The following is a 25391-nucleotide window of genomic DNA, read 5'->3' as shown; positions in this document are numbered from 1 at the left end:
GAGTCAGCACGTTGGTGGGTGGGGCAGAGAGCTGGGGACAGAGCTGGGCTCTAACTCGCTGGGTGACCTTGGCCAATGCAGTGAACCTCTCCATGTCCCTGTCTGTAGAGCAGGGACAGCAACACTCACAGGCCCCACAGGAGGGGGCTGGTTTGATGCTTCACCCCACAGCCCAGCAATGAGCCCCCAAAGTCCCCCTGTGCTCTGGGAGCCAGGTTTGCTGTGTGAATTCTGTGGGGCAGGTGAGGTCAGGCCTGGGCACTGGGATTAGTTACCAGTTTCCCTGGCCCTGGAACACTGTTGTGCTCGCAGTTGTGATGGCTGAATGGTTAAGGAGTTGGACTAAAACCCTAACAGGGTTTTTCTGTGCTGGTTCAAATCCTGCAACAAGCTACACAACTCCTGAGACCCACCCCTGTCAATCTCCTTCTGTTCCTTTCAGAGAGACACCTGTCCCTGGCTCTGCTTTTCCATAACAACTTCATATATGAGCAACTGCAGCCATTTAGATGCAAAGTCACACTGTTAGCCCCACAATCAGTATCAGAGGTGTCATAAAAATGTTTAACTTTACATCTGTCAGCATTTTGGTCTGTGTCCTCAGTGCTAAGAAAATGTCTATTTTACGAGTGACGTGTGAGCACTAGCTATTCTCCTGTAGAAACAAATGGGGAAAAGAGAGAGAGGGCCAGGTCAGCACTAGGCCAGACACCCAGCCAATGCAGAGAAGGATGATTGGTTTCAAAATCTTGGATTCTGGCAACACAGCAGTGTAGGCTTGTCAGAAGGAAGAGCACCAAGCAAATGTATCATAACTGTAGATGTAACCTATATGAAAATCTGTGACATTAAAACATGCAATCAGAGGTACGGATAAATGTGGAAAAACCCCAACATTTATACTCGCAACACATAAAGTAAGAGGAGAGTAAAGCGTGCACTTCTGTGTTTGCAGGACAGGGAATTGCTTACAGAAAGACGTCTCACGGAGGAGCTGTACGAGTGTGGAACTTTAAAAAGGATGAATGGTCCTGTAGTACCTCAGTGACTAAGAAAAGTCTATAGATAGTATCCTGAGCTTTCATGAGCACAACCCACTGCCATAGGACCACTGCTCCTCTGAGGAAGTGGGCTGTGCCCTTGAAAGCTCATGCTACTACCTATTTTTTTCTCTGTCTCTAAGGTGCTACAGTAACACTGGTTTTAATACATTGTCAGTGGGTCTGGCCCACGAAAGCCCATCATCTAATAAACCATCTTGCTAGTCTTTAAAGTGCTACATAGTCCTGCATTTTGCTTCAGCTACACCAGACTAACACAGCTACATCTCTATTACTAAAGTATCCGGGCACTTTCACATTTACAAATCTGGCCCATAGTGAGTATTTGGGATCCAAGATCTACCCAAGTGGTGACCTGTGACAAAGCCCTAAAGTGTTGGGTGGAGAAGCAAAACAGCAGCAAAACAAAGCCACCTCCATTGGAGGATGAAAGGAAAGGGAAGGAGTTTTGACACCGACCCAGGAAAGCTGTCAGCCTGGACATCACATGGGCCCAATGAGCAAAGATCTGAAGCTGCAGCACAGACGGAAGCACTGGCCCAGGGCACTGCTGAAACTGTCAGAAACAAAGTGCGGTCCATGATTTCCTGGTATTAAACACACACGCGGCTTGTTTTCTGGCAATCCCAGGGAGTTGCTATCCGTAACTGAGGGGCAGAAATAACATGGGCTGGAGGAGACTGAGAAAGGGGCTGGAGGAGACCGAGAAAGGAAAAGCCATGAGCCCCAGACAGACACAGATCGGGGCTCTGTGGGAAACGCCAAACGAGGGTCCGCGCTGCCAGTGGAAACACGCTCCAGCATTAACAGCAGCTCCTGCGCTGGGGGCCCGGAGGGGAACCCAGGACCCTGCGCTAGGGCCAAGGGGCGCTGCAGATGATGAGCCACGCGCGGACCCACCTGCTCCCTGCCGCGCTGCGAATGGGCTGCAGGTCCCCCCACGGACCCACCCGGGCAGAGAGGATCGCGTGGTGCTGGAGGAGAGGGGGGAAGAAGCGGGGGCAAAGGAAAGTGCCTGCAAAGGGAACTTGTATCCCCCTGCCCTGCTCCAACCCCGCCCCCTCAGCCCCATGATCCCCCTCCCCCCGCAGCCTTGTCCCCTGCGCCCCCCCACCGTCTTCCCCCCATCCCTGTGCCCCCCAAAACTCTCTAGCTCCAAGCCCCCCGCCCCGTATGCACCAGGCTGCAGTGGCACCAGCAGCTGGTCTCAAAATTCGCTCCTTAGGGCGCCCTGCGCAGGCGCCCCCGGGCGGAGCATGCGCAGTAGTCACGGCTGAGGCCGCTGCCCTCACTCTATCGTGTGTAGCAGCCCCTGGTCTCCCGCAGCCCCAAGGTCTCTGGCCACTGGGCGCTGCTGGCGCGGGTCAGTTCGTGCTGCTCCGCCTGGCTGCTCCAGCAAACAGCTCCGCGGACAGCGCTGGCCAAACGCACGTTCCCATGTCTCTGCTCAGCCCACTCCCAAGTCGGGGGGCTCTGCTCATTTGGGGCACCCCCCGGCTCCGGGCACATCCCAGCCCCTGTGTTGCATAAATTGCAAGGTTCGTCCCCTGGAGGCTAGTCTAATTTGCCCACAGAAGAGAGTCACACTTTTAGGCTGGGTCCAACTCAATTTTATTGCTTGCAAGCAAGGTACGGCTAAGAAGCTCAGTGCTCAAAGCAAAGCCGACCCCCAGCATTGGGTAAGCAAGGGGTCTTATAGGGTTAACATCCTTCCTGGTTTATGTGCCTTAACATGATTGGTTACCTTATTTTGCTCCTAATATCCTTGGAAGTCAGGTTCATCTCCAAATAAGGTTAGCTGCACTATGCAAACCTGCTGACTCTGTGGTTACAGTTGTTTGTTACATTTATTCGCTTGCTTAACAATAGACGGGTTACGCTTCCTACTTGCCTGCTTGAGCCTGTCACAAGTGAAATATATATCTACATTCTTACTCAAGCAGGAAACTGGTTTCATTTCCTGCTACACCTGTGCGGGGGTCACTGGTGTTTTACAGGGACATCTGCCTCCTCCTGCCCTATTGCGCTTGCAGTGGGTCTGTGGCCTCAGAAGTCACCTGCTGCAGGACAGACCCAACCCACAAAGCAAGGGAAGGCCCCTGCCGGATCGCTGCAGACCCTCTTCAGCACCTCAGCACTCTCTCCTAGGTGACAATTGTAGGGCCAGAGCCCTAGGGGGACATTTTTCCCCAAAGCCTCCAGGGCTGAACTGTTTCCATTGGATCCTTTCCAATGCAGCAAACAGCTTGAGTCAGTTCCAGGAGGGGAAACGCCCCGTTGCTGGCATGGGCGGGGCACAGTGTGAGCTCAGGAAAATGAAACTAACCTTGTTCCACTGCCCAGAGGGAGCCATGGCTGCAGACAGCCCCGTGGAAAGTCTCCGGGAGGAAGCGACGTGTCCCCTCTGCTTGGAGTATTTCACAGCCCCTGTCACTCTGGAGTGTGGGCACAATTTCTGCCAGGCCTGCATCAGCCAATGCTGGGAGGGACCAGGCTCAGCTGCCTCCTGCCCGCAGTGCCGAGAAACCGTGCAGCAGGGCCCCCTCCGGCCCAACAGGCAGCTGGCAAACATAGTAGAAATAGCCAAGCGTCTGAGTCTGCAGGCACCAAAGGGAGCAGGAGGGGACGGGGTGTGCGGGGAGCACCAGGAGGTTCTCAAGCTGTTCTGCGACGAGGATCAGAGTTTGATCTGTGTGATTTGCCATCTGTCCCAGGCTCACCATGCTCACAGGGTGCTGCCCATACAGGAAGCGGCCCAGGAGTACCAGGTAGGGAATTGCTGCCACCTTGAATCTACTGTCTATTTGACAGTGTTTATCTGCCTGTGTCTGTGTGTTCGCCTGTTAGTTCAAGCACTGAGCAGTGAGAGCCAGGGCTGTGGCATTCAGCATGCGGCTTCCTCTGATCGTAACTTAAAGCCACACACGGGTTTGGCTTTGCCAGGACAATGGGAGGAGCCTGGGATGGGAGTTTGCTTCTCATCAAACCATACAGAAAAGAGACAGACTCGGTGGGGATGTGAAACGGGCTGGCTGGGGGCACCCACCTCTGTCTGGGACTGCCCCCATCCCGAGCTTCTCCTCACCCCAGGGGCCCACAGGGAGTGTGGGCTGGAGCCCCCTGCGCCCTCCCCCCAATTCATGTGGAGACATTGGAGGCTGCTCCCCTTCATTGGGGCGTGAGAGGACAGTGCCCAGTTTGCTGCATTCCTCACTCTGGCTGGGGAGTGCAGGGGACAGACAAGCCTGGATCTGCTTGAGCCAGGGGGCACGTACCCCTCCCCCTGCTGGGCCCGCTGGAGCTGCAGCGGCCATGGAGAGGCTCCTCACCTGGCCCCAAGCTGCTGCGGTGACTGAGGTCTGGGGTAATGCTCTCTCCCTAGGGCAGCCTGCACCCTGACCCCCTCCTGCCCAGCCCCACCCCAGAGCAATGGCTGCATTGAAGCTCGGACATTCTCATGTTATTCTCCAAACCATACAAATTGGCTGCGTCTAGACTGGCATGATTTTCCGCAAATGCTTTTAACGGAAAAGTTTGATAAAGGCCCAGCAGGATTCCCACTGGGATGCTGAACTCCTGGGCTACTCCAGGAGGGGTTCAACTCAGATGCTACAGCTGGCACTAAAGGAGGACACAGGGCTGGATGGTGTGTGGGACCCTGAGCGCTTTGAATCCACACACAACAGAGCTCCAGGCAGCGCAGGCTGTGCCAGGCACCACTGGGATCAGACTGGGTTGGACCAAAACTACCCCCAGGCCGGAGCTGCCCCGTGCCGGTCTGACCTGTGCCAGTGGGTACCTGGGCATGGACCAGCCAACAAGGTTCTGTTAGTCCCACCAGGCAGCCTATGGGAATCTCCCAGAATGCACAGCTGCCAGAGGGCGTTGCCGCTGCAGGGCAGCTCTGGGGCAAACTCCAAGCATCCTGAACAGAAATCAGCCTTTTAATTAGGGAGTCACTGACCCATCCCCAGAGCACAGGACATGCCCACACCTGCCTGTTGGGCCTTCCCTCAACTCTTGGTCGGCCTCTGTGGGCCTGTCCCTGCCTCTGTCAGATCATCCCCACCTACATCATTCTGCATGGAGGTGCCGCCCCCTCCTGCCCCCACCCTCACAGGTGTCCTGCTGCAGCCTCAGTCTCCTCAGCTACGGCTACACTGGCAGGTTCTTGCACAAGAACTCTCGAGTGAGAACACATCCACACGGCCATGTGCTTTTACGCAAGAGCATCCATGGCAGTGTGGGTGCTCTCTTGCACAAGAAAGTTCTGATGGCTATTTTAGCAAAAGGACTTTCTTGCAAAAGAAGTGCCTGCTACGCGTCCACACTGCCCTCCTGCACAAGAGGGCTTACACCTGTTAGAAAACAGCGTAGCTCTTGCGCAAGAAGCCCTCTCTTACCATGCCGTACTGTAAATCTTGTGCAAGAACAGGCGAACAGTGTGGACGCTCTGCAGGTTCTTGCGCAAGAACAGACGTTCTTGTTCAAGAACCTGCCAGTGTAGACATAGCCCTCCTGTCCCTCTCTCACCAGACAAAGCCACGGCCAGGACTGAGTTCCCACCGGGCAGGGACAGAGCCCCACGGAACTGGGATGGTGCAGACAAATGGCCTCCCCAGCCCCTCAAATGAGGAGCAGGGGGAGAGAAAGAGGCAACTGCCCTGGGGCCTGGTGACTCATAAGGGCCCAGGGCTCTGGCTGCAGCTGCCAAGCTCCCCAAACCCCTTAACTCACTGCTGCAGCACACTGGGTGGCTGAGGGCTGCAGGGAGAGGGGAACACAGTTCAGGGCGCTGGGTGGCTGTGAGGGCTGTGGGGAGAGGGGAACACAGTTCAGGGCGCTGGGTGGCTATGGGGGCTGTGGGGAGAGGGGAACACGGTTCAGGGCGCTGGGTGGCTGTGAGGGCTGTGGGGAGAGGGTAACACGGTTCAGGGTGCTGGGTGGCTGTGAGGGCTGTGGGGAGAGGGGAACACGGTTCAGCGCGCTGGGTGGGTGTGAGGGCTGTGGGGAGAGGGGAACACGGTTCAGGGCGCTGGGTGGCTGTGAGGGCTGTGGGGAGAGGGGAACACGGTTCAGGGCGCTGGGTGGCTATGGGGGCTGTGGGGAGAGGGGAACACGGTTCAGTGCGCTGGGTGGCTGTGAGGGCTGTGGGGAGAGGGGAACACGGTTCAGGGTGCTGGGTGGCTGTGAGGGCTGTGGGGAGAGCGGAACACGGTTCAGCGCGCTAGGTGGCTGTGAGGGCTGTGGGGAGAGGGTAACATGGTTCAGGGCGCTGGGTGGCTGTGGGGAGAGGGGAACACGGTTCAGGGCGCTGGGTGGCTGTGAGGGCTGTGGGGAGAGGGTAACACGGTTCAGGGCGCTGGGTGGCTGTGAGGGCTGTGGGGAGAGGGGAACACGGTTCAGGGCGCTGGGTGGCTGTGAGGACTGTGGGGAGAGGGGAACACGGTTCAGGGCGCTGGGTGGCTGTGAGGGCTGTGGGGAGAGGGGAACACGGTTCAGGGCGCTGGGTGGCTGTGAGGGCTGTGGGGAGAGGGGAACATGGTTCAGCGCGCTGGGTGGCTGTGAGGGCTGTGGGGAGAGGGGAACACGGTTCAGCACGCTAGGTGGCTGTGGGGAGAGGGGAACACGGTTCAGCGCGCTGGGTGGCTGTGAGGACTGTGGGGAGAGGGGAACACGGTTCAGGGCGCTGGGTGGCTGTGAGGGCTGTGGGGAGAGGGGAACATGGTTCAGCGCGCTGGGTGGCTGTGAGGGCTGTGGGGAGAGGGGAACACGGTTCAGCACGCTAGGTGGCTGTGGGGAGAGGGGAACACGGTTCAGCGCACTGGGTGGCTGTGAGGGCTGTGGGGAGAGGGGAACACGGTTCAGCGCGATGGGTGGTGTGGTTTAAAGTAAAAGGTTCGGAAATGTGGCTGTCCCAGGAAGGTGCAGAAACAGGCAAACTATTACTAAATATCTTTTAAACTTTTATTAAAGGGCTTCTACATATAAATTATGATTTTATCAATTTCTTACATATGTAGGCACTAAATAATTATTAGAATGTCCAATAAGCAAAATGCAATACAGTGAAGAAAATTCCTTGAGGTTTCTCTAAATCCCAATAGTTGTTAACAAGGGACTAGGGTTTAACAACACTTACATTTACATCAGTCTTACTTATAAGACTAATCATTTACCTAAAACTTTTAACACTACTACTTAACAATACCTCTAAACAATTTCAGATAACAATACTTACATTTAACAGACACACAAACTACAACAACAACATATTTGGTATTCGTTATGTTTGGTATACGTTACACTCTACAGGAACTCGTTTGGTTCAGTGAGCAGGTGGTGGCCCTCGGGTGATCAGTCCTCGGACCTGGCTCATATTCCGCCATCCAATGTTTATTTAGGATTCCTCAATTTGATACAGGAGAGGAAGCTGTTTTATAGAGAGAGCTTTTGAGTGCTTTTTGTGATAGGCTAGCAGACCCTATCTGCTAAGTGACGGGGGTGAGATGGTTTCCTGTTTTTCCTTTTCTGTCTTATCGGGCATGGCACAGTCAGCACAACCAGCATGAACTTTACATGAACTTTTTAGGTCTGGTTTTGGTTCCTGTTCGTCGCTGACCTTTAAGTTACATAGTGTAAGGGTTTTCATCAAGGGGAAGTTGACCTTTTGCTTGGATGGCAATACGAGCGAGAGGCCTGGCCAGCAAAGAGCCTGCTTCCACAGGTGGCTGTGGGGATTGCGGGGAGAGGGGAACACAGTTCAGTGCGTTGAGTGGCTGTGAGGGCTGCGGGGAGAGAGGAACACAGTTGTGACGGACCGGGCCGTGTCTGGGCACAGCTGAGGGCATCCGCTCAGGGCGAATTGCTCAAATCCGGGGCTCCTTACAGCCCCCAGACTGGTGACCTCTCCATACAGGCCATAAACCAGTCCCACAGAGCGCTTCAGCAGCCTGCCTGAAGCCTCATAAGCAAAACCCCTCCAACACCCCAGCAATATCCATGTCTCAGATGGCCCCAGGCCTCATACACAGTTGGGGGGTCCTAGAACCCAATCCCACCTACCCCAAACAAGTTCTGTCCGGTTCCAAGAAACCAGCCACAGATCCCTGGTCAATTTACCCGCTGGATCTTACCCACAAATCACGCTGGGCCAATCCTTTAGAATCTATATCTAAAGGTTTAAAGAAAAGCCTGAGAGTGAGGTTGTTAAAGAATAGTACATTACATGCACCAAATCTCCCAGTTCTCGATGCAGGCTCTAACAGAGATGTTATAGCTGCTGGTTTAACAGTTCTTGTTGCACATCCTAGGATCAGGATGGGTTCACAGGTCTTCCGGGCTCTTCGATCCCTGCACTGCTGCCTCTGGGATGAAGTGCTGAGCTGAGAACAAAATGGCATCGACCACATGGCCTCTTTATACCTCCTTCCTGGTCTCTTTTTGTATGCAGCAGGTCACCTAGTCCACAGCCTCTCTCTGCTGGCAGCTCTTAGGTGTCCGCCCTCATGCTTTAGGTGTGTCCTTGGCCCATTGAGAGCCATTGTCCCACAGGGCCTTGCTAATTAGCATGTCCACAGGCCTGGGCTCTGCCCAATGGTTAACCACATGCAGAGAAATATTCAGTATCCACATAGACTACAGATTCCTAACTACACACACAGACATTATACAACCACATAAATAGCTTAGGGTATGTCTACACTACAAAGTTAGTTCAAACTAACAGATTTTAGTTTGAACTAACTTTAATAGGCGCTACACTAGCGCTCCGCTAGTTTGAATTTAATTCGAACTAGCAGAGCGCTTAGTTCGAACTAGGAAAACCTCATTTTACAAGGATTAAGCCTAGTTCGAACTAGCTAGTTCGAATTAAGGGGTGTGTAGCCCTTTAATTCGAACTAGTGGGAGGCTAGCCCTCCCCAGGTTTCCCTGGTGGCCACTCTGGCCAACACCAGCGAAATTCGTTAGCCCCCCTCCCAGCCCTGGACCCCTTAAAGGGGCACAGGCTGGCTACGGTGCCCGTGCCAGGTGCAAGCCTGCCAGCACCCAGCTAGCAGACCCTGCACCTGGCACAGCTCAAGCCAGCCACCCGATGCCACCCAGCCCTCCCCCTCTTCCCGGGACCAGGCTGGCGGCTCCCAGGAGCTTGCCTGGGACCGCAAGAGGCGGGCACCCGCCTGGGCTAGTGTCACGTTGCTGAATTGGAGGGAAGCAGCCAGATCGCTGCTGCACCCCTAGGTGGGGGTGTTGGCCCCAGAAATTGGTATGGGGGGAGCCATGTGGGGTATTGAATGGGAGATTATTGTTTGTTAATCTTATGTACACTATTTATGTGAGTATATAATGTCTATGTGTGTAGGTAGGAATCTGTAATCTGTGTGGAAGCTGAATATTTCTGTGAATGTGGTTAAGCATGGCTATGGACAGGCTGAGTAGCAAAGCCCTGTGGAACAATGACTCTCAATAGGCTATGGACACACCCAAAGAATGGATTTGTCACCTGAGGGCAGCCAGCAGGAAATATAGAGATTGGCCTCTGACCAGGTGACTGGCTGCATACAAGAAGAGGCCAGGAAGGAGTATAAAGAGGCCATGTGGTCGATGCCATTTTGTTCTCAGCTCAGCACTTCATCCCAGAGGCAGCACTGCAGGGATTGAAGAGCCCGGAAGACCTGTGAACCCATCCTGATCGTAGGATGTGCAATAAGAACTTTTAAACCAGCAGCTGCAACATCTCTGCTAGAGCCTGCATCGAGAACTGGGAGATTCGGTGCATGTAATGTACTGTACTTTAATAACCTTACTCTCAGGCTTTTCTTTCTTGTAATAATAAACCTTTAGATATAGATTCTAAAGGATTGGCCCAGCGTGATTTGTGGTAAGGTCCAAAGGGTAAATTGACCACGGATCTGTGGCTGGTTTCTTGGAACCGGACAGAACTTGTACGGGGTAGGTGGGATTGGGTGCTAGGACCCCCCACCTGTGTATAGGCCCAGGGCCATCTGGGGCACGGATATTGCTGGGGTGTCGGAGGGGTTTTGCTCGGGAGGCTTCAGGCAGGCTGCTGAAGCGCTCTGTGGGACTGGTTTGTGGCCTGTTTGGAGAGGTCGCCAGTCAGGGGGACTGTAAGGAGCCCCAGATTTGAGCAATTTGCCCTGAGCGGACGCATTCAGCTGTGCCCAGACACGGCCCGGTCTGTCACAGCTAGTGCAGACATCGTGGACCTCGTCCACGATCTCCGCAGTAGGCACAGGAAAGTGGCCGTCTAGGGCAGGAGAGCTGCCAGCCTGGCCACCCAGGAGCAGGTGTGCATGAAAATCAAGGTGGTCCACTGAGACCCCCGACCCTGAGCCCTGAGCTTACAATGGCCGTCCTGGGTCAGACCAAAGGTCCATCTAGCCCAGTAGCCTGTCTGCCGACAGCGGCCAACCCTAGGGACTCTGGAGGGGATGGACTGAAGACAGTGACCAAGCCATTTGTCTCGTGCCATTCCTCTCCAGCCTTCCACAAACCTTGGGCAGGGACACCACTTCTACCCCCTGGCTAATAGCACTCAATGGACCCAGCCTCCATGACTTGATCTCACTTCCCTTTAAACTCTGTTCTAGTTGTAGCCTTCACAGCCTCCTGCAGCAAGGAGTTCCACAGGTTGACTCTTTGCTTTGTGAAGAACAACTTTCTGTTACTAGTTTGAAGCCTGCTACCCATTCCTTTCCTTTGGTGTCCTCTAGTCCTTCTTTATGGGAACTAATGAAGAACTTTTCTGTATGCACCCTCTCCACCCAACTCCTGCTTTTAGAGACCTCTATCCTGTCCCTCCTCCGTCTCCTCTTTTCTAAGCTGAAAAGTCCCAGTCTCTTTAGCCTCTCTTCATATGGGACCTGTTCCCAACCCCTGATCATTTTAGTTGCCCTCCCCTCTCCCACCCTCTCTCTTCCCCTCTCCCACCTCCTTTTCCCAGTCTCCCCCAGTTTTGTTCAATAAAGACAGATTCCATTTTTGAACACAATTGTCCTTTATTTTGTACATCAAGAAGAGGGGCTAGGGAAGGGTAAGTGGAAGGAGGTGAGGAAGGAATGGGGTACGCGCCCCCGATGGGGAGGACTGGGCTGGCTCTGTGGGCTTCTGAGGGTGGAAGCTCTCCTGAAGCCCCCCAATTACCCCATCTCCCCAGATGGCAGCCTGCGGCAAGTGCAGCCGGTCTGATGGCTGAGTGCTGTGATGTGCCCAGTGTGGGCACTCAGGGCACTCCAAGCCAGGACTGCTTTGCAAGCGGGGCACCCCTGAGAACTGTCTGCCCGAGGTGGGGGTTGGGACCCTTTAAGCACAGCCCTTGGCTAGCCTGAGACAGCATCTCCACGCTCTAAGTCCTCCTCTGATGCCTTGCCGGCACTACTTCCGGCCATCCTTAAGCCTGGTTAAGGGTCCACTTAATGTGGACATGCTAGTTTGAATTAGAAAAATGCTAATTCAAACTAGTTTTTTAGTCTGGATGCATTAGTTCGAATTAGCTTAGTTCAAATTAACTAATTCGAACAAAGTTAGTTCGAATTAACGTTGTAGTGTAGACGTACCCTTACATAGGATTATCAGATAATAAGCTTCTATTCAGCACCTCACATGGCCTCCTTCTATACCATTTTTGGGGCCAACACCCCCACCTATGGGTGCATCAGTGATCTGGCTGCTCCCCTCAAGATTCAGTAACGTGACAATGGTTCAGCGCGTTGGGTGGCTGTGGGAAGAGGGGAACACGATTCAGTGCGTTGGGTGGCTGCGGGGAGAGGGGAACACGGTTCATCATGCTGGGTGGCTGTGAGGGCTGTGGGGAGAGGGGAACACGGTTCAGGGCGCTGGGTGGCTGTGAGGGCTGTGGGGAGAGGGGAACACGGTTCAGGGCGCTGGGTGGCTGTGAGGGCTGTGGGGAGAGGGGAACACGGTTCAGCATGCTGGGTGGCTGTGAGGGCTGTGGGGAGAGGGGAACACGGTTCAGCATGCTGGGTGGCTGTGAGGGCTGTGGGGAGAGGGGAACACGGTTCAGGGCGCTGGGTGGCTGTGAGGGCTGTGGGGAGAGGGGAACACGGTTCAGCATGCTGGGTGGCTGTGAGGGCTGTGGGGAGAGGGGAACACGGTTCAGGGCGCTGGGTGGCTGTGAGGGCTGTGGGGAGAGGGGGACACGGTTCAGCATGCTGGGTGGCTGTGAGGGCTGTGGGGAGAGGGGAACACGGTTCAGCACGCTGGGTGGCTGTGAGGGCTGTGGGGAGAGGGGAACACGGTTCAGCGCGCTGGGTGGCTGAGGGCTGCGGGGAGAGGGGAACACGGTTCAGGGTGCTGGGTGGCTGTGAGGGCTGTGGGGAGAGGGGAACACGGTTCAGCGCGCTGGGTGGCTGTGGGGGCTGCGGGGAGAGGGGAACACGGTTCAGTGCGCTGGGTGGCTGTGAGGGCTGCGGGGAGAGGGGAACACGGTTCAGGGTGCTGGGTGGCTGTGAGGGCTGTGGGGAGAGGGGAACACGGTTCAGCGTGCTGGGTGGCTGTGAGGGCTGAGGGGAGAGGGGAACACGGTTCAGCGCGCTGGGTGGCTGTGAGGGCTGCGGGGAGAGGGGAACACGGTTGTGATGGCGCGTTGGGGTTCCCCAGTCTCCTGCACCCCCGAAATAGCATGAACAGACTCCACCAGCCAGTAGAATACAGGTGGTTTATTGCTTCTCCACGATACAGCACAGAACAGATGTAATCTAGTTACAGGAACTGGGGCTAAAGGCCTCAGTGCCCCCCTTGAGATTGGGGGATCCCAGCTCCCTCCCCAGTTCCTTCTCCTCTGCTTTCCAGCCAGGAACTAACCAACTCTCTTCCAGCCCTGCCCCCCAGCCAGGGCAGAATTCCACCTTCCTTTGTTCCTCTCCATGGGGGGTGTCTGGCCATACCGGTTGAGAGAGCCCTTTGCATAGTGACTCATCCTGTTTTGCTGGGTCGTGGTACCCACGGCAGCCAGGGCGGGTTACCTCAGAGCCAGCAGCATAGAAACCAGCCAGGTATCCCCACTCTGTCACAGCGGTTCAGCACGCTGGGTGGCTGTGACGGCTGCGGGGAGAGGGGAACACGGTTCAGTGCGCTGGGTGGCTGCGGGGAGAGGGGAACACGGTTCAGTGCGCTGGGTGGCTGCGGGGAGAGGGGAACACGGTTCAGGGCGCTGGGTGTCTGTGAGGGCTGCGGGGAGAGGGGAACACGGTTCAGGGCGCTGGGTGGCTGTGAGGGCTGTGGGGAGAGGGGAACACAGTTCAGGGCGCTGGGTGTCTGTGAGGGCTGCGGGGAGAGGGGAACACGGTTCAGGGCGCTGGGTGGCTGTGAGGGCTGTGGGGAGAGGGGAACATGGTTCAGGGCACTGGGTGGGTGTGAGGGCTGTGGGGAGAGGGAAACACGGTTCAGGGCGCTGGGTGGCTGTGGGGAGAGGGGAACACGGTTCAGGGCGCTGGGTGGCTGTGGGGAGAGGGGAACACGGTTCAGGGTGCTGGGTGGCTGTGAGGGCTGTGGGGAGAGGAGAACACGGTTCAGGGCGCTGGGTGGCTGTGGGGAGAGGGGAACACGGTTCAGGGTGCTGGGTGGCTGTGAGGGCTGTGGGGAGAGGGGAACACGGTTCAGGGCGCTGGGTGGCTGTGGGGAGAGGGGAACACGGTTCAGGGTGCTGGGTGGCTGTGAGGGCTGTGGGGAGAGGGGAACACGGTTCAGGGCGCTGGGTGGCTGTGGGGAGAGGGGAACACGGTTCAGGGCGCTGGGTGGCTGTGAGGGCTGTGGGGAGAGGGGAACACGGTTCAGGGCGCTGGGTGGCTGTGGGGAGAGGGGAACACGGTTCAGGGCGCTGGGTGGCTGTGGGGAGAGGGGAACACGGTTCAGGGCGCTGGGTGGCTGTGGGGAGAGGGGAACACGGTTCAGGGCGCTGGGTGGCTGTGAGGGCTGTGGGGAGAGGGGAACACGGTTCAGCGTGCTGGGTGGCTGTGAGGAGAGGGGAACACGGTTCAGGGCGCTGGGTGGCTGTGAGGGCTGCAGGGGGCGGTGCTGGGGGCTGACTTTCCTCAACGCTGCTCCTTCCAGCTGAGGCCCTGCCCTTCCAGGGCGTGCGGAGACACCCCCACTCCTACTCCCACTCCCACCCAGTGACACTCTTGTTCCTCTGAGGCTACACCTAGACTACCGGCTTCTTTGGGAAAAACAGCACAGCAAAAGCACAACAAAAAATCCATTTCCTTTTCAAAGGTAGCATCCACATTGATTGGAGACAATCTTGCATTTCAGTTGCGATTACTGTGGACTGAGTGGCCACCAGGGCACCTGTGCTATTTCCTGGAGGTCTCTCTTTTCGAAAGAACATACTCTTCTGCATCCACACACCCCTTTTTCTGACAAAGGCAACTTCATTGTAGAAGGAGGTTCATCACTCTCGGAAAACCCCCTCTGTTCTTTCAACTTTCTGTCCAAAGAATGCAATAGCCCTGTGGACATAAGTGTAGTCTTTCCAGGAAAACCCTGCAGTGTAGACAGACCCTGAGCCTCTCTGTAACTGATGGGTTTGCCCTGGTGCTTAGCCCAGCTCTGTCCAACCAGCGCAGTCCTCAGGGCCTCAGGGCTGACCTCCTAGCCCCTCTTTAAACCCTCGTCACTTCTGGGATTGGTATCACATAGGGTATGTCTACACTTCAAAGTTAATTCGAACTAACAGCCATTAGTTCGAATTAACTTTGATAGGCGCTACACAGGCAAACTGCTAGTTCAAACTTAATTCAAACTAGCGGAGCGCTTAATTCGAACTAGGTAAACCTCATTCTACGAGGACTAATGCCTAATTCGAATTAAGTAGTTCGAATTAAGGGCTGTTTAGCCACTTTAATTCAAACTAGTGGGTGGCTAGTCCTTTCCAGCTTGCCCTGGTGGCCACTCTGGGCACCACCAGGGAAACTTGTCTGCCCCCCTCCCGGCCCCGGAGCCCCTAAAGGGGCACCGTCTGGCTACGGTGCCCGTGCCAGGTGCAAGCCTGCCAGCACCCAGCCAGCAGACCCTGCACCTAGCACGGCATGAGCCAGCCACCAGCTGCCACCCAGCCCTCCGCCTCTTCCCGGGACCAGACTGGCGGCTCCCAGGAGCCTTCCCGGAGCCGCAAGAGGCGGGCGCCTGGTTGGTCTAGTGCGGAGATCGTGGACCTCATCCAGGTTTGGGAGGAGGCGTCCGGCATCCAACGTCCACGACCTCCGCACTAGGCACAAGAAAGTGGCCGTCTAGGGCAGGATAGCTGCCAGCCTGGCCATCCAGGAGCAGGTTTGCACGAAAATCAAGGTGGTCCCCTGACCCTGAGCTGAGAACATAAGAATTTCCGTACTGGGTCAGACCAAAGGTCCATCAAGCCCAGTAGGCTGTCTGCCGACAGCAGCCAACGCTAGGTACCCTGGAGGGGAAGAACTGAAGACAATGACCAAGCCATTTGTCTTGTGCCATCCATCTCCAGCCTTCCACAAACAGAGGCCAGGGACACCATTTCTACCTACTGGCTAATACCACTCCATGGACCCAACCTCCATGACTTTATCTAACTTCTCTTTAAACTCTGTTCTAGTTCTAGCCTTCACAGCCTCCTGTGGCAAGGAGTTCCACAGGTTGACTATTTGCTTTGTGAAGAAGAACTGTCTGTTATTAGTTTGAAGCCTGCTACCCATTCATTTCATTTGGTGTCCTCTAGGCCTTCTATTATAGGAACTAATGAAGAACTTTTCTTTATGCACCCTCTCCACACCACTCTTGCTTTTATAGACCTCTATCATATCCCCCCTCAGTCTCCTCTTTTGTAAGCTGAAAAGTCCCAGTCTCTTTAGCCTCTCTTCATATGAGACCTGTTCCAAACCCCTGATCATTTTAGTTGCCCTTTTCTGAACCCTTTCCAAGGCCAAAATATCTTTTCTGGGGTGAGGAGACCACATCTGTACACAGTACTGAAGATATGGCATACCGTAGTTTGATACGTCTCTCCTCCTTGTTTCCCTGGCTTCCCCCTTCCAGCTCCCTCCTCCCAGGTTCCCCCTCCCCTCTCTCTTCTGCTTTTCCACCTCCTTTTCCCAGTCTCTCCCAGTTTTGTTAAATAAAGAGAGTTTCTATTTTTGAACACAATTGTCCTTTATTTTGTACATCAGGAAGGGGGGCTAGGGACGTGTAAGTGGAAGGATGTGAGGGAGGAATGGGGTACGAGCCCCCGATGAGGAGGACTGGGATGGCTCTGCGGGCTCCTCGGGATAGAAACTCTCCTGCAGCCCCCCGATTGACCTCCTGGATGGCAGCCTGCGGCAAGTGCAGCCGGGCTGATGGCTGAGTGCTGTGATATGCTGAGTGTGGGCACTCAGGGCACTCCAAGCCAGGACTGCTTTGCTGTCCCTCATCGAGATAGACAAGCAAGCAGGGAACCCTGAGAACTGTCTGTCTGGGGTGGGGGTCGGGTCCCTTTAAAAACAGCCCTCGGCTAGCCTGAGAAAGCAGCTCCATGCTCTAAGTCCTAACCTGATGCCCTGCCAGCACTGCTTCCGGCCAGCCTTAACCTCCGTTCAGGGTCCACTCAATGTGGACATGCTAATTCGAACTAGTTTTTAGGTCTAGATGCACTAGTTCGAATTAGCTTAGTTCGAATTAACTAATTCGAATTAAGTTAGTTCGAATTAGTGCTGTAGTGTAGACACACCCTTAGTTATTTAAATCTTCCCAAACAGAGACGTATTGATTCCCCGCAGTGTGCATCATGGCCATTTCTGGGCTGTGCCTAATAACTGAGATCTCTTTCTAATTACTAAACGGACTCAACCTGCCTTGGAAACGGTCAGATTGTGAGACACTTTCATGCTGTATTAATAAAATTTCCTTGGGGGCCCTGATGTCACACAGCGACTGGGACCGTCAGTCACTGGGGCTATGGGTGGGAAACGCCCCGTTCCCCACCCCTCTCAGCCTCACAGTGAAACCTCCCAACTCATTTCTGTCTCCTCAGGGGAAAATCCAGGTTCATTTGAAGACCCTGAGGGAAGAGAGAGAAAAGCTGCTGAGATGGAAAGCGACGGGAGAGGAGAGAAGCCAGGAGTATCTGGTAGGTGCCTGTGGCTATGGACCAGCAGGGACTGGCAGGGGGAGGGGCTGTTTAGAGGCAGGCTCCTGTGTGGCCTTTGGAAGATGGGATGGCGAGTTGCTCCATGACCATGGATTGCTGGGTTAGATCCATGTGCAGACAGGCCCTGAGCTGTCATGTCAGGGGATGAGTTTATGTCCAGCCCTTGTGGCTTTTCCAGAAATCCTCCCCCACTGACCTGCATGTCCCTGGGAAGGGCTGTCTGCTGGGTCTGCTCTTTCGCTGCACTAACAGGTTTGCTTCTGTTCTCTCCCTAGGTATCTGTGTCAGTGTGGGGTGAGCAGTGTTCCCAGGACACTGAGTGCTTGGGTGGCAGAGCAGGAGAAATTGAGATGCTGCCCAGCTAAATTAGCAGAATGTCCACAGCTAGGTGGTGCACATTCGCACATGCCTCAGTGCATATAGAAAATCTTTCCACACCTGGATAGAGACGATTAAAGAAAACCTTTGTGCTGAGTCCTGCCCCCTGCTGCTCTGGGTCTGAATTCCCAGAGCCCATGAATAACAGAACATGCTGCAGGGAATTGTCCCTTCCTGAGGGACACAGGGGCCAAAGGGGAACCTGAGGGACGCCTCAGCCTAGTACCCAGAGCTGGTATTACAGGTTCTCAGGCTCTGCCCACACCCCTGACCAGCCCTTTCCCTGTTTTCACAGAAACAGACACAAGCCAAGAGGCAGAAGATTGTGGCCGAGTTTCAGCAGCTGCGGCAGTTCCTGGAGGAACAAGAGCGACTCCTGCTGGCCCAGCTGGAGAAGCTGGACGAGGCGATTGGGAGGCTCCAGACTGACACTATCAGGAAACTCTCCGCTCAGATTTCCCACTTCAGCGAGCGAATCAGTGAGCTGGAGGGGACGTGTCAGAAGCCAGCGAGTGAATTCCTGCAGGTGAGACTGAGGGAGAAACATCCCAGCTCCCCACACAGGGAAGGGAGGCTCCTGAATCACAAGCGCTGGGGTCCAGCCATCAGATCTGGGTGTAACTTGGCGTGTGCATTGCTGCCATGTGAGTGACTGTTGTGCTTTGCAGAGTCACAGGCACAGACCTGTTAGAGATGGCAAAGCCCCATTCGCTCAGGGGATCCATGGCCCTGGGGCCTCTCTTCTGCATGTATCCAAAATCCCTTCCCTGGATCCCATGTGTATGGGGACTGAGATTCTTTTCTCTCTCTCCCCTCTAGGACGTCAGAAGCACCCTGAGCAGGTACGTGGATTTCTCTCTCGCTCCCCTCACACTGCCCAGCGCAGGGGAAGAGGTTGGAGCTGATGTTGGCACCACATCTCCCCAGGGCCCTGCAGCCAGATGTGAGGGGAAGGTCACAGGCTGGGCACAAATCTCTGATCAGCGTCAGCCTGCGGCTCTCCCCTGGCCCAGCAGACTCTGGAATTCCCCATTCAGGGCACAGTCTGAGCTCAAGTGTTTCCTGGAGCTGTCACCTCCCTGGGGACTGGCTGCCTCAGGGCTGTGGGGTGGGACATGGGCCTGTCACTGCCAGGCACTGGGCACATTCAGCCCAGGGCAGCAGGGACCCAGAGTCTGTCCCACCCGAGGGCTGTTTGGAGACCTGTGGGAATGGGCTGGGGAGGGGGGAGTTGGTGTCTCAGTCGAGTCCCTAGTGGGCAGATTTCTCCAGCCCTTCCCCTGGGAACCTCCTGCTCCTCAGCGCCTGGGGGCCAAGGGGTGAGTTGGCCGTGGAGACTCAATTCCCCTTTTGTCCCCCAGCTGGTCTCCCCAGGCCAGAGCTGCAGACTGTTCATGGGACCTTGGAGGGGACATTGCAGGGCCAAGGGCTGCGCTGCCCCTGCTCTGGGGCTGGGAGAACTGGAGGGATTTGAACTCCAGGCCCAGCAGAGCAGCGACTCACTGGCCAGAGCTGGAGAACTGAGTCACTCGGTGCAGTGTCCCCATGTGACGTTGTCTCTCCCCAGATGTGAGACGGGGCCGTTCCAGCCGCCAGAGGAGATTTCCCCTGAACTGGGCGAGCGAGTCAGGGGTTTCTCCCGGCAAACGACTGCGCTGTCGGAGACGCTGAGGCAGTTCACAGGTACAGAGAAGGGATGGGGGAGGGGAGAGCGAGTGAAGCACCAGGGCCTATGGAAAGAGACCGATGCTGGTCATTAGGTTCCTCATTAGATGAAACTTCTGTTGATTGTGAGGTGAGAATGGTGCCCACTTGCCGTCCCAGACACTCAGGTGTTTCATTGAACCTTATTTATTCCAAAAGCTGCTTTGTAATTACAGCGACTCTTGGAGCACAAAATGGCCGACACACAGACAGACACACGCCCAGCTCCGTGCTGCTCTCTGTGGAGATGCTGAGTACACAGGTCCCACGGCTCACAAGCAGAGCCAGGAGTTCACAAACTCTGAACCTCCCGTTCGTGTCAAAGGGACCCAAGTGGATGAAACTGCTTTGAGGCCAATGTCTTGGCAGGATCTGGGCCTCGGCTGTGACAAATGTCAGGAAGTGAATGGGCCAAATCCAGTGGAGTCTGTAGTGGGGGAAGGGATGTTGAGGAGAAAACAAATCTCTTCACAAATTGTCCTGGGCTGGCTGTGATGCTGCAGGGACGTTGGTTCCTTTGCTGGGAAAGGCCTGAGTGAGAGAGGAAGTAGGAGGCTTCAAACCTTTTTATATTCAAACCTGAGGATACATCGACACTGTGGGATAAAGTTGAATCAAACTGTGCAACTTCAGTTGTGTTCATTGCGTAGCTGCAGTCAAAGTAGCGGAACTCAGTTGTTGGCGCTGTCTACCTAGCAGGCAGTGGCGGGAACAGCTCTCTGCCTCTGACTTCCCTTACTCCTCGTGCACTGAGAGCTACCGGCACCGACAGAAGCTACGCCTCAGTATGATTAGTTGTTTTCACTCAACTGCTAATTCAAACCTGGAAAATTGAAAGCAGCAGCCTCAATCTTCTCTACAGTGTAGACGTACCCCAACTGCATCTCTGCTATAATGAAAACCCGGGACTGGACTGTGTGTTCAGATTAGGGATGTCGTGGGCAATATGGACTCCTGAAGTCTCACCTCTCTGCTCCTTTCCCCCATCAGACACGCTGCCCTCTGCACTGGAGAGAGCAAAACGACCTTTCAAACACGGTGAGGTTTCAAGTGGAGACTGAAAACACCTTCCTGAGCTTGTAGCTCAAGTCACCAACCAAACCCCCAGCGACCACGACAGGCAGTGCCCCAAACCTGCCCACTGAGCGGTGAGGCGCCCCAGGGACACTGGATCAGAAGGACGAGGAGCCGTGTCCTGCTCCTTAAGCAATGGGATGGTCGGACCCCCCCACTTCTCACTATGGGCACAGTTTGCAGGCAGGGAGCTTTGCAGGAAGGGGCTGCGCTTTGTGTCGGGGCAGCTGATCAGCGCAGCCCCTCCTTGGGCACCAGCCTCTGTCCTGTGCTGGCCCCTCCCAGTGACCCCACCCCAGATCCCTTCCCCAGGGCCCTGCCCCTGGCCAGGCCAGAAGCCAGAGCTAGGCTCCCCCCATTGAGCCCGGCTGCCCTGAGGAGCCCTGGACCCTCCACTGCCCTGGGGGTGACTAATGCCCAGGCTCTGCTCTCTGGGGTGAGGCGGCTCTTCCCCCGCGCTGCCCCCTCCCCTCTGTGCCCTGGGCGGGGGGGTGGAGGCTGCAGCGGGGAGGGAGTTTCCCTCTGGGGGTTAAAGCTGGAACCTGCCTCCTCTGCTCCCCCCTCCCCCACTGAACCCTCCTGCTCTAGGCCTGGCCCTGGGGATGGAGCAGCCCGAGCTGGGGGCAGGAGGCTGCAGCCTCTGCACACAAATGAGAAGCGGATGAAGCGGGTCCCATTGCCCAGGCTGAGGCGCTGCAGTGACAGCTCGGCTCAGTCTCAGGGCCCAGGGCAGAGGCAGCTCCCGGGGGCCCAGGCCTGTCCCAGCCACAACAGGGCTGCTGGGGAGGGTGAGAAATGGCCCCAGCCGCCCCCAGGGCTGAGCTCTGCCCCTCACGCCCTGATTCTCTCTCCCCAGCGACTGTGACTCTGGATCCAGACACGGCTCATCCCAACCTCGTCCTGTCTGAGGATCAGAATCATGTGAGATGTGGATTCACGCAGCAGCCACTGCCCGACAACCCGGAGAGATTTGACACTCAGCCCTGTGTGCTGGGCTGTGAGGGATTCACTGCGGGGAAACATTGCTGGGAGGTGGAGGTGAGGGGTAGGCAATGGGCCGTGGGGGTGGCCAGAGAGTCTGTGAGCAGGAAGGGAGGGAACAGCCGTAGCCCTGAGGGGGGGATCTGGGCTGTGCAGCGGTGGGGGGTTCATTTCCGGGCTCTCACCTCCCCTGTAACTCCCCTGCACCTGAGCCTCCCCCGCAGGATCCGGGTTTGTCTGGACTGTGACCGGGGGCAGGTGATGTTTATCGACGCTGGTGCTGAGGCCCCGATCTTCACTTTACCGCCAGGCTCCCTCCCTGAGGAGAGAATCCGACCCTGGCTCTGCGTGGGGCTGGGATCCTCGCTCAGCCTGCGCCCCTGAAATCAGCCTCTCTGGCCTCACCCACCCCCCAGTCTTTGTGACCTCACAGGACTCCCCTCTACCCAGCCCCTGGCTCCTCATCTCTATGATGCTGAAAGCTCCTCCTCCCTCCCTGCAGCCCCAGGGATGGGAGGGGGAAGAACCCCTGGGGCTGCAGGAGGAGCAAGTGGGCAGAGGCTGGGGCTGGGCAGGGGCAGAACTAACAGCCGGGGTGGGGACAAGCCCAGGTCCTGGCTGGGCAGGGGCAGAAGTAACAGCTGGGCTGGGGACAGGCAGAGTTGGGCGTGGCAGGGTGTGCGTGGGTGGAGATAAGCTGGAAGCTGCCCAGCAGCAGGGGGGTGATTTATACCAGTCTGTGTTCTCAGATCTCATTGGGGTCTCCAGACGGAGTGCTGGCTGCAGGAGCCAAAGTCACCTTCCCCTGTGACTGTGGAGCAGCCAGCAACACTCGGAACCAGTGTTTCTCTAAGATTTTCCATCCCTGAGTGGAGGGAGTTTGGTCTTGTGCACCAACACTGAGGTCATGGGCGCTTGTTGGGACGTGCGCCATGAAGATTCATATTTAAACATGAGTCTTGTCACTTCAGTACAAATAACTTTTGAATAAATGTTATTCGATTCTATTGCGTATGAAACACGACTTTCAGCCTGAGTCCATGTGCATATTTCCCTTAATATGCATGTTTTCATTCCTTTGAAGAATACTGCTGTTAGGATATATCTAGACTACATGCGTCCTTTGAAAGAGACTTTTTTGAAACGATCTTTCGAGAAAGCTTCTTTTGAAAGACAGCATCCAAACTACATAAGGTGGATTGAAAAAAGGGCACCCAAAACCACTTTGGCAGCTCATGGAGGCAGCGTTTAATTCCGGGTTCTGCTGCATGCCCTTTGCAAAGACACGTGCTTAAAGGGACCCCCGGGGACAGCTGTTTCTCTGCTGCTGCAGCTGGCTTGTATACCTCTGAGGGACAGCAAAGCTTCTGCAGTGTGTGCTCTGATTGCCCTGCTTTCTTGAACATCACAGCAGTTTTGGTTTTTTTGGTTTTTCTGGTTTTGAAACTTTTTTTTTTGCCATGGAGCTGGAGCTGTCCCTGGGCAGGTGATGGCCCCACACTCCCACACTTCAAATTCTGCTGCATCTCCATGACACTGTCATGATGCTCCTGCGCCATCTGGTCTCAGAACCCAGCCTTGAGACCCTCGCCCAGGGTGCAGCACCAATGGCCTTCCTACCAAACTTCCTTGTGGAGAAGCTCTTTTGGAGGCTGGACACTAATTCTGACTGGTGGGACCATCTCATCATGGAGTGGTGGGACGACCAACATTGGATTCAAAACTTCTGTATGCAGAAGGCCACATTCCAGGATCTGTGTGCCTGGCTTGCCCTTGCCCTACAACACTAGGACACTCACTTGCGGCCCATCACTCCCCTGGAGAAGCGGGTCGCTATTGCCCTGTGGAAGCTGGCCACCCCTCAACAGCTACCGCTTGGTGGGACACCAGTTTGTCATGGGGAGGTCTACTGTCGGGGGCATCTTGATGGAGGTAAGTCACTCTTGGGGGACAGTCCAAGGGAGGGGGCGGAAAAGGGGGACTATCAGGAAAGGGCAGAGGGAGTGGGGGATGGGTGGGAGTGGGAGGAGCCCTCCACACCTCACCCTGCCCTGGTGTGTGTGTATGTGTGTGTGTGTGGGGGGGGTGCCTGAGGTGAGGCTCCTGGAGTCTTGGACGGGAGGGATAGAGGAGTATCTGTCAGGGGCTCAGGCACCCCCTCTAATTTCTTGTTTTGTGTCTTTCTATTAGTCTCTTTCTGCAGGTGGTGAGGGCCATCAACTCAGAGCTGCTGCATAGGATTGTCCACCTCAGACACCTGAACACCATCACGGCCGAGTTAGCAGGGCTGGAATTCCTGAACTGTGGAGGAGCGCTCAATGGGACTCACATCCCGATCTGTGCACCAGCCCATCAAACAGTGCAGTACATAAACAGAAAGGGCTACTTCTCCATGGTGCTTCAGGCCCTGGCCAACCACCAGGGACAGTTTACAGACATTTGTGTTGGGTGGTTGGTCTGGGCACATGATACCTGCATCTTTGTAACTCCTAACTGTACCACAGGCTGCAGTCTGGAACGTTCTTCCTGCAGCGGTACTTTGCGGTCAGGGACGTACAGAGGCCGATGTGTATCGTGGACAACGCGGCCTACCCCCTTATGCCCTGGCTCATGAAGCCTTAAACTGGCCTCCTAGACATGAGCAGGGAACAATTTAACTCGCACCTGATCCGGTCTCACTTGCAAGTAGAATGCACCTTCAGGCGTCTGAAGGAGAGGTTTAGGTGCCTGCTCACTCGCCTCGACATGGAGGAATGCAACATCCCTGAGGTGGTGGCTGTGTGTTGCGTGCTCCAGAGTCTGTTGGAGAAGTAAGGGGGAGGCCTTCCTTGTAGTGTGGGGGAGGGAGAGGGTGGGACATGAGCTGATGCCGAGGGGAGGCAGTTCAAGCAGCCCTGGACAGCTGCCATCCACCAGGCCGGAATGCGCATCCTGGAGGCCCTGAGGGAGAGATTCTCAAAAGGAGCCCAATGAATGTCCCCAGGGCCCTCCCAATGGGGGCTTGGCCCTAGCCCCCCAATATCTTTCCCCCCACAACCCGTCCCTGCCCTAGTCATTAAAGACACATATCAGGTTGCTTGCGGGGGGGGGGGGGTTGAAAAATAAACTGTGTATTACATAGCAAGCAATGTAAATAACAAAAGCACAGTGATAGTTTCAAAAGTAAACTTTGTTTTAAATATAAAAGCATTTCTTTAACTGCGGAGGAGGGAGGCTGTAAACCTGCAGGGGGGAAGGAGGCTCAGGGGAGAGGGTGTTACCTGGACTGCCAAGTCCTGCCATTTCGGGTCCGTGGACCTAGTCCTGATGGGGGACCTGAGGGTCCCATCTGGGAGTGTCTCTGTGGAGATTTCCCCTTTCCCCAGGCTGCAGTGGGAGGGGCTGGGGCAGGCAGGGGTACAGGAGGAGCTGGCACTGAACTGAAGAGAGATCTGGGAGAAGCAAGAGGAAGGGCTGTAAACATCCGATGAGGATGGGATACAAACCCTCTAAGCCAGCCTCAGACCAGAGCACCCAGGACCCCTCTGCATGACTGTTGAAATGGTTTGCTGTGTGAATTCTGTGGGTCAGGTGACGTCAGGCCTGGGCGCTGAGATTATTTACCAGTTTCCCTGGCCTGCTGTTTCCCTGGCCGAGTGGTTAAGGTGTTGGACTTGAAATCCAATAGGGTTTCCCTGTGCAGGTTCAAATCCTGCTCACAGTGAGGCCTGTGTTTTGGCCACAAGCCTTTCTAGGGCAACATGGTACCCAGACCCTGAGAAGAACATGCCTGTCCCATCAGAAAGGACACCTGCAGAAGGCAACAGAGGCTACAAAAGCAGGAGAGAACATGGATTGTGGGGTCCTGCCTAACAATAGGAAAACCAGTCTGGCTTTCAGCAGAGCCACCTCCCCATGGACACAGCCAGGGGACCAAGCAGCTCCAGTGGCCCCTCCCTCTCCCCAAAAGCCAGCCCTGGTTGGGTAAAAAGATGCTGGGCCCAGCAGCCTCCCTTCACCTGGCAGAGGCAGAAGCGATGGAGACAGGCCCAGGGGTGTGTGGGCTACAAAAGCCTCTT

The 25391-nt window shown here is 55.6% G+C and overlaps 1 protein-coding gene and 1 non-coding gene across 3 annotated transcripts; both read left to right on the top strand.

Moving 5' to 3' along the window:
* Window positions 1–2989: 2989 nt before the first annotated feature.
* On the top strand, window positions 2990–25292 carry LOC149522762 (zinc finger protein RFP-like). 2 transcript variants are annotated; one of them, XM_089771096.1, is made up of 8 exons: window positions 2990–3829; window positions 17080–17175; window positions 17870–18100; window positions 18394–18416; window positions 19142–19257; window positions 20269–20316; window positions 21209–23265; window positions 23537–25290. In XM_089771096.1, exons 1-7 carry the CDS (start codon window positions 3347–3349, stop codon window positions 21715–21717), a joined length of 1506 nt encoding a protein of 501 aa, XP_089627222.1. In that variant the 5' UTR covers window positions 2990–3346; the 3' UTR covers window positions 21718–23265; window positions 23537–25290. The 2 variants fall into 2 exon arrangements, with proteins under 2 accessions (XP_089627222.1, XP_089627221.1); XM_089771095.1 differs by having other exon boundaries at window positions 3197–3829; window positions 23524–25292.
* On the top strand, window positions 24952–25041 carry TRNAS-UGA (transfer RNA serine (anticodon UGA)). Its single transcript has one exon. It is a non-coding gene; the product is annotated as a tRNA-Ser (tRNA).
* Window positions 25293–25391: the final 99 nt, after the last annotated feature.

Source organism: Pelodiscus sinensis, chromosome 19 (assembly GCF_052426305.1).
Source record: "Pelodiscus sinensis isolate ZL-2025 chromosome 19, ASM5242630v1, whole genome shotgun sequence".
Classification (NCBI taxonomy): domain Eukaryota; kingdom Metazoa; phylum Chordata; order Testudines; family Trionychidae; genus Pelodiscus; species Pelodiscus sinensis.
The sequence above is the reverse complement of the archived record's forward strand: the minus strand, read 5'-3'. Positions and strand labels throughout refer to the sequence as shown.